This window comes from Grus americana, chromosome 1 (genome assembly GCF_028858705.1).
Source record: "Grus americana isolate bGruAme1 chromosome 1, bGruAme1.mat, whole genome shotgun sequence".
Taxonomy (NCBI): Eukaryota; Metazoa; Chordata; class Aves; order Gruiformes; family Gruidae; genus Grus; species Grus americana.
Window position 1 is genome coordinate 5,084,884 of NC_072852.1, and position 14,013 is coordinate 5,098,896.

Sequence of the window (14,013 nt, forward strand, 5' to 3'; positions counted from 1 at the left end):
CCCGCCTCCGCCGGGCTCGGCTGCGCGCATGCGCGGTGCGGGCGCGCTGACCTTCAGCGGGGCTGTGGTGGAGGCGCCGCCATGTTCGCCCGGGGGGCTGCTGTCGCGCTTTACCAGCCGCAATGGTAACGGACGGGGGTGTGGGCTGGGAAGGGCTCTGTGGAGATGGAGGGGTGCGTCCCGGTGGTGGGGGCAAGCGGCGAGGCAGCCTCCCAGGGCGGCCGAGAGGCCGGGGCCGGTCCCGGGGGGGCTGAGGGGGCGACGCTCCCCTCAGCTGTGCAGCCCTCAGGGGTGGGAGACCGTCGGCCGGGCTAAGCCCTGAGGTGCTATGGGCTCCGGTGTAGCTGGAGGAGCGGTGACCGTGAGGCTGAGGGCAAGCGGCCTGTCTGGGGCGCGACGGTGACCTGCCGGGGACGGAGGCTCCGTCCTCTCAGCCGCGGCTCTGGGGCGGGGGGGGCGAGGGGGAGATGGGAGCTCGTAGGGAATGGGCGCTTGGCCGCGGGGGTGAATGGGCGAGGCGAGAGGACTAACAAGGACAGCTTTGGAGATGACAAGCGGTGCAAGGAGACTGCTCTCCTGTCCTCTGCTTCGTTTTAATCGTTTTTCAAAAGCAATTGTACCCTTCTGATGCCCTGTTGTCTGGCCCTCGTTTACATTGTGTTATTATCCAAGGCAGTGGATAATGTATTAAATGATGCAGGAGATGCGGGGAAGGATGGAAGGTATGCATACAAGGCATGGTTTAGAGAGGCTTGTCCTTGCCACAGATGCTTTTTAAGAAACAGCAGTTCTTAAATTTTCGTCTCTCTGAAAGGGACCTGTCCTTGACAGATGTTGATTTGCTGGAGAACTAGTGAACTATCCTAATTTCTCCTGCATTCATTTTCAGGGGCCAAGTCAGGAATATGGCAACTCTAAAAGACAGTAAGTACTGGTTTTGTTTGCTTTTGAGAGAGGGAAAGTGTTGCAGGAAAACTATATGTTAAAATATAATTTTGTTTAGCCTGTGTTGGATAAATTGTTTGTGATACACCATAACATTTATATATGAGTGTCTAGCACTTCTTATATTAAACAAGTGTCCTTCAGAAAAGGTATTGCTTAGAATGGTTTTAGCACTAATTTAGCTGTCATTTTAGCAAACCAACATAGTTTTACTCTAACATATTTTAAAAATAATGTTATCATATGTACTAAACCAGATTTTTGCTTACCTTTAAGAATTAATTTGTTTTCTGTTATGTTTATTTCCCTGTGCATTTATCCAATATAGGGGGCAAAAAGGTTGACTGAATTGTTTCACTTTGATAATGCTTCTTTAAGCCGTTCCTCATAGGTTCTTATACAGGGATATTGTCTTGGATTTGCACTTGTCTACAGGACACCTGTTTTGTTCTCTTCTTGCATCAGTATTTTTATGAGTCTTATTTTGCTACAGTCTAAACAAAAGAGGGATTTTATTCTGTGTCTTCTTACTGTGAGGTCTTTTTTTGATGTTTGTTTCCTCTCCCTGTCATCTGGGAAAAGAGGACAATATGCCTCAAGTGATATTTTTGTGACACAGATAGAAGTGGAAGGAAAGAGAATAGGAAAGAGATTTTATGTTGGACTAACTAATAAATAAATGTTATGCCCGGAGGTAAAAACATATCTATTGTAAAGATGCATTTGGCTCAGCCAGACTACTACTCTTACTACTTTATTACTGTAAATATTAAGGTCTTTTATGAAGTTTATTTGTGCATTGTTTGTTTATTTACTTTTTCTTCAAAGAACTTGACAAGATATTTTTTGATGGCTGTTGCTAGCATTTTATTGCTTAGTTTTGATGTCATTCTGCCCAGTACGGCCCATGACCTTCAACTATTAACTTTGTAGTTACCAGGCGTTTGAAGTCCATCAAGAACATTCAGAAAATTACAAAGTCCATGAAGATGGTTTCTGCAGCAAAATATGCAAGAGCTGAGAGGGAGCTGAAGCCTGCTAGAGTCTATGGAACAGGAGCACTGGGTGAGAGAAGATTCTTGTGCTGGGTCATGTGGGAACAGAGAGGAGGGCTTTCATGGTGGTGATAAAATGCCTACAGTTTTTAACCTTTTTGTGGATTTTTTCTGAAAGAATTTGTATCTCTAGGCCAATGTCTCCTTGAGGATTCCTTATAATTTATGGAAAGTGATTTTTAAGAGTTCTAATGTGAAATTCGTTATGATTTCTGACAACTCTTTTAACTTTGTGTGATTGGTTTTGTTAGTCATAAAGGCACCATAACTCAGAATTTCTGGCCTGCTTCTATCTGTCAATGGAGTTGTGTCCTTGGCTACTGCCAAACCTCCCTGCGAACTTGTGGGCTGCATGTCCTCCCGAGGCAGTGGACTTGCACGGTGAACTTAACTGAGTCATGATGCTGATTGTGTGATAGCCGATGGAGAGATGTGGCTGGCTCTGAGTTCTTTCTTTGTCACCTCCGGTCAGATCACGTGCAAAATTGAATGATTGTGAGGGAGATAAAATTCATATGGCTGTGATTTGGAACACCTTTAGAGATTGTTTTAGTTTGAATAATTCAAAGGTATTTTGATATATTTGCTTCCTGGCACCCTTGAGTAATTTATCCATCTTTTTTTTTAGCTCTCTATGAGAAAGCGGAAATAAAGGCCCCTGAGGACAAGAAGAAGCACCTCCTTATTGGTGTGTCCTCTGATCGAGGTCTGTGTGGTGCTATCCATACGTCTATTGCTAAAACCTTGAAGAACGAGATTACCAACCTCTCAAATGCAGGGAAAGAAGTTATGGTGGTTGGAGTAGGTGACAAGATCAGAGGCCTGCTTCAGAGGTAAAAAGGAGAAGGGTTTGGTCTGGTGGTTTTGTTTATTTTCTGTTATAGAAATTTCAAGAGTGCTCAGAAAGCCGTGTGGCATTCACAGACAATTGCGTTTAATGGAACTGCGCTAAATTAAAGTTCCTTTAAAAAACTGCAAATATTATAACATGGATTTTGGTCATCTGGACATTCATGAGACTGCTGCACAGTACTGTTACATTTTTGAAATAAAAGTCTGAAAGCTAGTAACACTAGCACTGCTACAAGTGTGTGTTTATCATGAAGCTATCATAATAATTTAACTGAAAAAAGGCAAAATTTCTCTCAGACCCTAATTCAATAAAATGCTTAGTTCTGAACACTAATAAGTCTTGCTGCCACGAGGTTGTACGTTAGAGCATCCACTTGTTCTAACACAGATTTGATGTTACTGCAGGACACATGGCAATTACTTCCTGCTGACATTCAAAGAAGTGGGACGGAGACCTCCGAGCTTTGGAGATGCTTCAGTCATTGCCTCAGAGTTGTTAAACTCTGGGTATGAATTTGATGAAGGTTCTGTCATTTACAATCGGTTCAGGTAAGATTAAACTGAAACTGCACTGGAAAAATATTAGGTAGAAGGCTTCAAACATCACATTGGCCTGATGAAGTAATGTGAAAACTGACTGTGACTTGTCGTGTTTATTTCTTGAGGAGGGACTGTATTTTGTTGTATGTGAAGAGCTGTTGGTTGGGTTTTTTTAAATCGTTGTGGTTGGAATTATCTTTTTACTTGTGCAGTGGGTGCTGTTACATTTACAGTCAGCACGTCATCATATCCGTGTGATATCTGAAGTCTCTTCATTGGGATTATTGCAGAACTTTGGAAGTTGTCAAAAGTTGTCTATTCTAATTTGATTCGAAGCACTCAATTTAGGGTTTGTTGGACTGAAGAGCCTATTATGCTATTTTTATACAGGTCTGTCATCTCCTACAAGACTGATGAAAAACCCATCTTCTCCCTTGAAACAGTTGCTGGTTCTGGTAAGTAGTGAACTAGAAAACACCAGTTATGTGAAGTGATAAATCACAGAAAAACTACTGTGAACATGAGATTGTGGTATGAAAACATCTTATAATGGTGCGTGTATCGTAAGTTCAACAGGTTGTTTTATCTTGGTAGTCCAAGGCTGACCTGTCAAAGGTGCCGTGGGGCAAGGAGGTTAAAATGAACAGTTGTACTAATTTTGATTTGAGATTCTCCCTCAAGCAAGAATTATGCGTAAGCCAAACTCTCAGTTCTGATGTTTTCAGCACTGAACAGCCTGGGCGCAGACTAATTTCGCATTACTCAGTAAAAATACCCCAGAATGATTCTGCAGCATTGTGTGGGAAGATTAAACATAATACGCCAATAATGTATTTGGCCGTGGTCAGAATCTGACTTTCCTAATGTTAAAGTGAATTAAAACACATAAAATAATCTCTCTGCTGTTTAATACTTTGTTATGAAAGTACACATTGTATGTAGAGAAAATCCCTTTGCATTGCCTTAAGTAGAGAAACAAGCTATCATAATAGTCTTTCGCACGGCATTATATTATTTTGCTAGAAGTAGTATATGTAAGTCTGCTCTTTCATATTTTACAGAAAGCCTGAGTATCTACGATGATATTGATGCTGATGTGCTGAGAAACTACCAGGAATTTACACTAGCAAACATTCTGTACTACTCCCTGAAAGAATCCACCACCAGTGAGCAGAGTGCTAGGATGACCGCTATGGACAATGCTAGCAAAAATGCCTGTAAGTCTACTCTGTGGGTTTCCCAGGACTTCAGTAGTTCAGCATGAAAGTACTGACCTCCCTTTGTGTAATTCTTTGTTTCCAAAATTATAAGAAATGAGCTGGTTTCTCTCTTAATTCCATTTTGAATCTTTTTTTCTGAACCTGTTCAACTGGGATTCTTTTCTGAACACACGAACCTTATTTAGTCCCTGGAAAGAGGGATTGCTGTCAAGTATCTGAGAAACAGGACTAGGTAACTGGAGGTGAAATAACAGATTCTTCAATAAGAATATGAAACACTAAATCTTGTAATGGCAAATATTCTTTACGCTCTTCTCGTGTGGCTGGTCTGAGGATTTCCAAAATTTTTAGAAACCTGTACCTAGAATTACCAATGTAATTAGTACTGCACCAATTTAAGGGTGAGTTAAATACTTTACCACCTGTCATGCAGCAAGTTGAGAATATACAAGTGTCCCTTGGAAGGTGTCCAAACTGAGTGCAGTGCAGAGTGTGCAGTTGGTATTAGTGGGAGACAGCTAGTAGCTTTTCACGCGGCATGGTGGTAAGACCTCAGTCCTGAGAAGGTCGTGTTGCATAAAGGATACCAGTGACTGAGTGAAGCCCATGTGATGTGCAGTCGGGCTACCTGGAACCGTAGGCGTGGCTCTTTGCTGACTGCAGAGAGAAAGAGGTGATACCTTCTGCATTTAAAACAAAAAAAAATCTGAAGAAAAAAGAGTTAAAAAAATCTGGCTCCCTTTGCCAGAACAACAGTAACTTGAAGGAAATACCAATGTAGTTTATTGACAGTGAAATCTAACTTAAAAGCAAATAACGCATGTTTGTGTTATGTTAAAATAAGCTATGGCACACCATGGTATTTACTAGTCTGTCAGGTGTTCTTCAGATGTTTAACTGAGGCCTCAAGCCAAATTATCAAGTTTCTAGATTGTCTACTAGTAGTGTTATCTGTAGGGGAAAAAATACGAGAAGTGCAGTAAGACTCTTGATTGTTTGCATGGATTTACAAAACTGTTTGGTATTCTGTTCATACAGCTTCTCCTTATCGGTATTTAAATAGTTATTTTATGTTTAAATTCCAACCTTAATTTTTTCTAGCTGAGATGATTGACAAATTGACGTTGACATTCAACCGTACCCGTCAAGCTGTCATTACCAAGGAGCTTATTGAGATCATCTCTGGTGCTGCTGCTCTGTGAGTACCTGCGTAAATGTGAAGCAGGAGTTGTTGCAAAGTGGTATGATGCTTGTACGTCCTGCTTCAGTCAGGGGAAGGTTATGGCACGTAGATCCTGAAACTGAAGGGAAGACAGTCCGTGGCATGGCTCCCAAGTTCTTCAGCTTACGCAGTTCTACTAACAAGTGTGAAGTTTGGCAGTCTTTTTTGGCCAGATAAACTTTAAAAGCTGGTAAAATAGATTTTTAGCCTCAACACACACCCTTGCCTGAACAGGCAGTGGGTTTCCCCGCTCCTCCCTTCTGCCTGGGCTTCTCCTTCATCTGCTCAAACGGCCCGGTAGTGTTGGGTGGGGGGAGCAACTCAAGTGACTGAAATGCTTTGGGGTAAAGCAGCCTGGGGTGGTGGTCAGAAGCTGAGGGGTTGAGGTCAGAAGAAGGAGGGAATTTCCAGAGTCTGTTGATACTGAATGCATATTTTACTTTTAAGTTCAGTAATTTGCTTATTTCCCTGAGAAAGAGGTTTTGTCAAGGTGTGTACTGCAGGTTACAAATATGTGGGCTTAGACCACAAATTGTAACTGCATGTAGCTAATGTGTATTACACCTAACAGCTAAAAATTTGTGCTGTACTCAGATGTGTTAATGTCCTGTGTGTTTACAGAATGCCTGGAATACATACCATATAGCAGTTACGTGCTGTATTGTGCTCCTCACAATACATTTACAGTCATAAATATATGCATAGTTCTGCCTGATTTGCATGATGTGCTTCCTAACCTGCTTGTTCTGTTTTTTCTCGTAATACCATAACCAGGGATTAATCGGAAAAAGCGGTTCAGCCAAATCCAAGAGGTAAAGTTATGAAATAGAAACTAGATTGTGTTTTAAAATGAATTAACACAGGAAATCTTGGAAGTCAAATGAGGCAATCAGAACTCGGTGTTATTGAGTGGACAAGCTTCTCTTCCCTGGGAAACTGCCCGTTGCTAGTTTGAATCTGTCTGAACAAAAAGTTGTAAAGTGTCAATAATTTTAAGCAAAATACATCCCTGATAGCATACATCAACATTTGACATAATTTTCTGGGTTATTGGATTCATTTGCGATTGCTGTTTTAATTTTTTCACAGTGCCCTGACCTTATGCAATGACTTAAAAATGTCTGTATGTAAGATGTTGTACCTAAAGAGGTTTCTGTAGCAAAACAAGCATATTCAAAATTTAAAACTTAAAAGAAAAATAGACTTGATAAAGGGGGGGGTGGGGTGTAAGGAATATTAATGAGTTGAAGTATTCAAATTGGAGGAGACAAAAGTTTTAAATAAATGAAAGGGTTTTAATTTGCTTCAATTTTCCTTACAGGTGAAGAAGAGCTCTTCGGAGCACGTGGTCTAACCTGCCTGTGTCTGTGTTAACAAGACTTCTCTGTTATTTTGCGAAGAAGTGGTAAAGCCTCAGAAATCTGTAAATTCTTACAATAAACCACCTACATGAAACAAATGTTCTTGGTTGTCCATGGAGTAAATGCTCTTGATGTCTAAATATCTGGATTTGACTTGGTTACTCTTTGAAATGTAGTTTTTAAAAGCTGTGCTCTGCATTTTTGCAATGTATCTGGCGTGCAGAACATATAGGCGGGTGTTTGTTTGAAAAGTGGACAGGGTTGCCTGCCTTCACCTTGGGTTTAAAAGTGTTGGTTTGTTGTGTACGTTGTGCTGAAGGAGGTTATGGAATAACCTCTCTGCAAGGTGCAGTTGGAACACTGATCTCTGTCTCATTTGAATACCATATTATTATTGTTTCTAGATGTTTGTATTCTAAAATGAACCAGTCTGATTACATGAGTCATTTCAGTGCTTATTTAGAATGCATACGGTTTTTACCATTGGTCAGTGTGCGTGTATATATATTTGCATGTTATATAATACTACAGTGCCAGTTCTCGGCCTTCACTGGGCATGACAGAAATGTGAGAAAGGATAAAACATAAAAAATAAGAGTATAGCAGAAGCGTAAGAAAGAAATGGTAGCGGTATGGTATAACAGTGGAAGTTCAGAACTGCCCAAAGCTCCCCAAAGAAGGGAGAGAGCAAAGAACAAGCGCCCGCCCTGAAAAACGGTGAGCTGCAGGGCTTCATCCTGCGCCCCTCGCCTCAGGTCGCAGGCTGGTCTGTTTACTGACTAATCAACATGCTACCAATGGTCTAATAAATCAGAGAGCTAATTGGTGAAGTAACTTCTAATAATAGACCGCTATTATTTACAATTCTGTTCTTCACGCTCTGATTAGTTACAATTACCAAGTTACGGTTTAGCACTTGTACTGCTAGTGTATACACAGCCACCATTGAGTAACAGCTCTGTTGCTCCTCATTCTACCTCCCACACCACTCAGTAACTTATTTTTCTTTCTGGATCCTCCTTTTTGCCACCACAGTTTCATCCTTTCCATGCTTTTTTTTTTTTTTCTTTTTTCCCCTTCAAATAAACACTTTTTCCTCATTGTTACCAATTTTGCTACATCTGTTCCCAAAGCTGATGTTTCTACTGCCTAAGCCATCTTGGCCTTATATATGTATACGTGTAATGATTTATATACCTGTCTACATACAGGTGAGCTTGCAAGGTTCTTCCCCAAAACATGCCCCAAACTTCCCTTCAATTTGGCTGATACTGGCTCTTAAAAGCGATTTATTTTTTTTAATATTTTTTTTGTGGTTCCACCATGTGCAAAAAAGTGCAGCTGCAGAAGAGGTTCACAAAAGTTTTCTTAGCTCTGGAGGAATTACTGAAATTGGAGAGAAATGTAACAAATCAGCCTTATTTTTGCTGCAAAGGAGAAATATCCCCTACAAGTCATTAAAGTCAAGTTTGTTTTAAAGTGTTATGAATCAGGCTCCTTCCTGTCTCCTGAAGTCTTCACTGTCAAAGGATTCTCTTACACTAAATGTCCTCTCCTATTTCTCAGATTCCCGTTCCTCACAGCACAGGCCTAATCCTGCAACTTCCACCTAAGCGCAGGAGGCTGCTCCGGAACAAACCTGCTGCAGCATTGGCCATATGTGTGACATATGTCAACACACGTGGTGAGGCCGTACAGCAGTGGAGTGACGTGGTGGGACCCGACAGCCCAAAACTGCGATCTCCAAACCAAAAAGTTACCAACTGACAGGATTAGCATAAAAAGTATTAAAAGGTTTCACCCAAAAGACTTAATGGCAAGGTCTTGACAGCAAACGTCGGATGTCTGGGTGTGAGCCGCCTGAGGACACCTTAGGTCCCACAGCAGAAGGGAAACCCAGCGATGGTGAGGGCTGGCGTTTGTCTTCTCCATCCAGCCGAAAAAAGTGAAAAATAATCAAACAGGGCTTCGGATAAACTGTTTTGACCAAGAATTTTCAGCTTTCTGGTAACAGATGGCATTGCTGCTTGTTTAAATAACGCGCCTGGGTTCTGCTCCAGCGCCTCACGGGCACGGCCCCTGCTCGGCCCCTTTGGCCTGCGGAGGAGCGGGGCCGGCGGTGGCCTCTCGCCTTTGGGCAAGCTCAACCCAGGGCCCGCCAGCCTACAGCGCTCCAAAAGGCCGCCTGACGTCAACTTTTCCCCACACCGCTGCGGAAAACCCCGATTTCGGGGTTTCTTGGGGAACTCGAATCGCTCCGCGCGGAAACCGCCGCCATCGCCACATCCCCCTCCGTCCCGCCCGCCCTGCCGACGGCCGAGCGCTCGATGCGACTCGACTCTCCCCGCTCGATGCGCTCGGCGCTGGAGCGGCGCGGCCTGGCGCGGGCGGTGAGGAGGCGCGGCGCCAAGATGGCGGCGGCGGCGGGCTGTGCGTGAGTCTCCCTCGGCCCTCCCGGCCCAGGGCGGGCGGCGGGCCCGGGCGGCACCGCGCCGAGCCGAGCCGGCATGTGCGAGACCTACTCGCGGTGGCTGCTGCGGGTGTCGGTGGCGCAGATTTGCCAGGCGCTGGGTTGGGACTCGGTGCAGGTCTCGGCCTGCGATCTCCTCACCGACGTGCTGCAGCGGTACCTGCAGGGGCTGGGCCGGGGCTGCCACCGCTACTGCGAGCTCTGTGAGTGCGGGTCGGGGTCTGGTGAGAGGGGCAGTGCTGTGGAGAGAGGGGCTGCGACAAAGGACGTAGTCCTTGTCGTCTGGACACGGCCCTGGGAAGCCGGCTGTGGGTGGCCCTGCTTGAGCAGGGGGTCTGGACCAAGTGACCTCCATAAGTCCCTGCCAGCCTCGGCCATTCTGTGAAAGGAGGCTGCAGAGCAGTGCTGTGGGCCGTGGGGAGGAGAGTCTGTGGAGGAAGGCTGTGGGCTAGCACTGCGGAAGGCATGGGGAGGGCAGCTGTGGGGTGGGAGGCTGTAGGGCAGTGCTGGGGGCTGGGGAGTGCTTTGCAGGAGGAGGGTCATGGAGATGTGGGCTGTGGGGCAGTGCAGGAGGGCATGGGGAGGTGGGCTGGGGGCAGTGCTGGGGGCTGGGGGGCAGCGGGTGTGAGGTGCAAGCACGGGGGTGACCAGGCTGTGGGGCAGTGTCGTAGTGGCATGGGGAGGGGTCCTTTGGGGCAGCTCTGTAGGGAGAGAGCGTGGGGAAGTGGTCAGTGGCAGGGAGAAGAGGGCGAGGGGGAGCTCAGGCTATGGGGCAGTGGTGGGGGCTGTGGGGTACTCCACTTGGGGGAAGATCAAGGGGAGCCATGCAGTGGAGCAGTGCAGGGGGCTGAGAGGATGAGGGGGGAAGCTGTGGGGCAGTACTGGTGCACAGGGGCCTTAGTGTGAGGGAGAGGTGGGCTGTCGGGCAGGTGGGTCTGGGGTGTGGGCATGGGTGAGGAGTGGGGGCTGTGGACTTGGGGGAAATGGAGCTGTGAGGCTGTGGGTCGGGGGTGTGGGCAGATGGGGCTGCTGCCCCCCTTTCTCTGGCTACAGTGAGCAGGGTACTAGTGTGTGTGTGTACAGGAGGAGGAGATGGGGCCGCTGGGGCTGTAGTGGTTTGAATCTGGGAGAGGGGTGTACGAGGAGGGGAGAAGGGGCAACCAGCCCTCTTGCTGGGTGGGATGTGTGCATGAAAGGATGTAATGCTGCTGCTACGTTGTCCTGGCTCATCTCTGGGTCAGAGTCTGTGCCCAGGGGGGAGTGCTGAGGAGGCTGTGGGGGCTCACTGCACGTGGGGAGTGTGTGTAGGGTCCAGGATGTGGGCACAAGAGGAAGTGCTGAAGCTGTAGGGTGCAGGGTTTGGGCTGGGCGTATGGGGCAGGGCAGCAGGAGGTGCTAACCCTACAGCTGGGCCTGTAGTGCACGTGTCTGGGGTGTGTGTAAGGAGGGAAGAGGTGGAGCTGCAGTGCATGGGGTCTGAGAGGTGTGCCTGGGGTCAGTGGAGTCACCTGCATGGGGGGAGAGACATGTGGCTGGAAATGCTATTGCTAGGGCTGGAGTGCACTGGGATGGGTATATACATGTAAGGGGACCGCGGTTTGTGGGGCTGGAGGTGCATGTGTGCAAGGGGAGGTGTAGGGCTTTAGTGCTGGTGGGGATGCACATGTACTATGTGGTGTGGGGTCAGGGTGTACATGTGTTGGGATGATGTGGGGCTGTGGTGCCTGGTGTCAAGGACACACGAGTACCAGTACAGCATGGGGCCATATACGTGAGGCTGGGCATGTGTGCATACAGGGGGAAGCGATGCTACATGGGGCTGGGAATGTGTGTATGGGGTGCTGCGGGGCTGCAGTGTGTGAGGGCAGGGGTGCACCAGGGTGTTTGCAGGGGGAGGTGGAGCTGTAGTGCACAGGACGTGGGAGGGTGATGGGGCTGCATGTGGGAGGTGTGGAGTATGTGTATGGAGAATGGGGAGGGATGGGGCTGGGGATAACTTTGGTACACATGGCATGAGGTGTGTGTGTCCTTGCGTGGGTACAGTGGAAGAGCTTTGGCTCGATACGTGGGGGACTGGAGTTAGCCAGTGCTGCCATTCAGGTGGCACATGCAGAAGGAGCTGGTAGTGATGCTGGGGGGCAGGATGGCCAAGGCCTCGCTGGATTTGGGGTGAGGCTGTGCTGGGGTGGGAGTGTGGAAGGGGTGAGTTTACACCAGGTAAGAGAAGAGAAAGAAGAGAGGTCTGGGAATGAGTGCAAGGACTGTTGACTGGGGCACACAGCAGTATGGAGTGTTTGTGTGGACAGGGTGGGGAAGGGGTAGCAAATATCACTGCTGGGGCTGGGGATGTGACAGAGGATGTTGTGTGTCCCTTGGGGTTGTCTGCATCCCTGCAGAGCCTGCAGTGGATGTACTGAGGGGGGCAGATGACCTACTGGCACCTGCAGAATAGGGGCTGTGGGAGGACAGGATGTCCAGTTGCTTGCTGGGTCAGTAATACTGACTGGGGGGATGAGAGGGTGGTAGGGGTCTGCTGGGTGTGGGAATGTCAAGAAGGGGGTGGCATTGTCCTGTGGGATCAGGGGGTGTGTGGGGAGGGAGTGGTATGTGGGGAGAGGGAGGCTGTCAGGGTCACTGCGGGGCCTGAACACAGGGAGTATTGCAGGGGATGTGGAGCAAGGCTCAGGCTCTTGGTGTGGTTGGAGGGTTGTGAGTCTGTGTGTGTGGAGCCCTTTGCTGCCCTACGTGTGGGGCAGGGAGGGTGTAACGTGGCAGGGAGGATGGGGAGGGCAGCAGTGATGTATGTGCAGAGGGGGCTGCCAGTGCTGCTGCTGGATCTGAGAGTGTTGTGGGGAGGGGAGAGATAAAGAGGGGGTGCACAGAGTGCAGAGGCTGGGGGCGGTGAGGGTGCCCTGGAGGGGTGGGTATAGGCTGTGGGTGCATGGAGAAACAGGGCTGCTTGTGCCTCCTGTGCTGAGACGGACTTGTTCCCCGTTCCGCCTTTTTTTGGCATGCTGGGGAACTGTGGGGTTGTGGGCTGCCGCTGCTCCACGTGTTTGTAATGTGGAGAGAGAAGTCCTGGAGAGCCTGTGGGGCAGAGGTCAGAGCTGCTGCGGTTGGGTCTGGCAGCGGGGAAGGTGTTTAGAGGAAGCAGGGGCTGGAACTGGGATGGATAATGTGATTGCTCGCCTGAAGTGCTGGGTGAGAGGAATGTGACTCACTGGTGGAGGATTTTGGATAGTCACCACCAGTTCAGAGACTGTGCTGGGGATGGCGGGAGGTTATGGGAGAGGTAGCAGGGATGGCAGCCCTGAACTGCGTAAATGGAAAAGTTTGCCGGCACTTCTGTCAGGATTGTGGGAGCTGTGCTAATGAGGGTGTCACAGCTGTGGATGAGAGGAGTATATTAGGCATATTGCTGTCAACTGGTGATGGATGCAGCCTCAAGATCTGAGGAACTGTGAAGGCTGGGGATATTGTCTTCTGCAAGAGTGAATTTGGGGAGTGTGTGGATTGAAGACCTGTGGGTTGGGAGGCGGGGAGTGATTGGCTTGGTTGGGAGAGGAGCAGCCGTGGCCTGAAGGTGCTGCTGCTTGTGCTCATGTCTCTTCTCTGAATAAGAAGTTCTCACTGCTGCAGTGTTCCCCGGTAAAGCAAAGTGATGATCTGAGCATACCTGGTCCTGCCTCTGCTTCATGATTTCAGGAATAATTGAAATCGAGTCTGGCACTGCCAGTGTAACTAAGCTTAGGAGGAATTTAGTGATATTGCCGCAAACTCTTTGAGTTCTAGGTTGAATGGATTTCCTCATACAAGCTTTCAGCAAATTTGAGAGCTAGTTGGATGTGAAGCGTCGTGTCATTAGTCTGGAAATGGAATTGTGCGATATTAAACCAGCAGCATCAGTGCAGCCGCTGCACCTCTGCAGTCTGTATCTCAATCCAAACAGAAATGATCCACAGAGAGATTAAAGGGGACAGCATAGAGAGTTTGGGAGAACTGGGTTATGGGGTGAAAAAGGAGCTAACCTAGGCTGGGTCAGAGCTGTCCTTTGATATGGTTAGTACAAATTTTTGGGAGATGCTTTTGTAACTGAATCACTACTTGTGCAAGAGATGAGTTCTTGGGCAGCATTGCCCCCCGCGCTCAGGTGACTCTGCCACAGGTGCTGCAGTGTTTGTAAGACTGGGAGGAAAAGGCGCAGAGATGGTGAAAATACAACTTTCTCCTTTCGGTGCTCAAGAAATCAGAAGTGTATAGCAAGAGAGGGACACCTTATTTCTCTGGGTGTGCTTCCTGAACGCCGGGAAAGGATTATTTTTTCCCCCTCTGAACACAGAGGGAAGTA

At 47.6% G+C, this 14,013-nt stretch overlaps 2 protein-coding genes across 4 annotated transcripts in view; both read left to right on the forward strand.

Annotated features, from left to right (window-relative positions):
- The first annotated feature begins 6 nt into the window (after nt 1-6).
- Nucleotides 7-7,293, forward strand: ATP5F1C (ATP synthase F1 subunit gamma). 3 transcript variants are annotated; one of them, XM_054809259.1, is made up of 10 exons: nt 7-125; nt 890-924; nt 1,879-2,010; nt 2,629-2,833; nt 3,258-3,401; nt 3,783-3,847; nt 4,454-4,609; nt 5,714-5,810; nt 6,609-6,646; nt 7,156-7,293. In XM_054809259.1, the coding sequence occupies exons 1-9, from the start codon at nt 82-84 to the stop codon at nt 6,613-6,615; spliced, it is 885 nt and encodes a 294-aa protein (XP_054665234.1). In that variant the 5' UTR covers nt 7-81; the 3' UTR covers nt 6,616-6,646; nt 7,156-7,293. The 3 variants fall into 3 exon arrangements, with proteins under 3 accessions (XP_054665234.1, XP_054665244.1, XP_054665253.1); XM_054809269.1 differs by lacking the exon at nt 6,609-6,646; XM_054809278.1 differs by having other exon boundaries at nt 5,714-7,293.
- Nucleotides 7,294-9,571: 2,278 nt separating this feature from the next.
- TAF3 (TATA-box binding protein associated factor 3) overlaps nt 9,572-14,013 on the forward strand; it is a 125,376-nt gene continuing 120,934 nt past the window's right edge. The window contains exon 1 of the mRNA XM_054844559.1: nt 9,572-9,868. Within this exon, the coding sequence (XP_054700534.1) occupies nt 9,703-9,868 (166 nt within the window). The 5' untranslated portion in view covers nt 9,572-9,702. The remainder of the gene's footprint in view (nt 9,869-14,013) is intronic.

Excerpts from the sequence above, each read along its gene's own strand:
- ATP5F1C (XM_054809259.1), top strand. The coding sequence starts at position 82 with ATGTTCGCCCGGGGGGCTGCTGTCGCGCTTTACCAGCCGCAATG. Across the intron at positions 3,848-4,453 it reads TGAAACAGTTGCTGGTTCTG|AAAGCCTGAGTATCTACGAT; the intron begins GTAAGTAGTGAA and ends CATATTTTACAG. Across the intron at positions 4,610-5,713 it reads CAATGCTAGCAAAAATGCCT|CTGAGATGATTGACAAATTG; the intron begins GTAAGTCTACTC and ends AATTTTTTCTAG.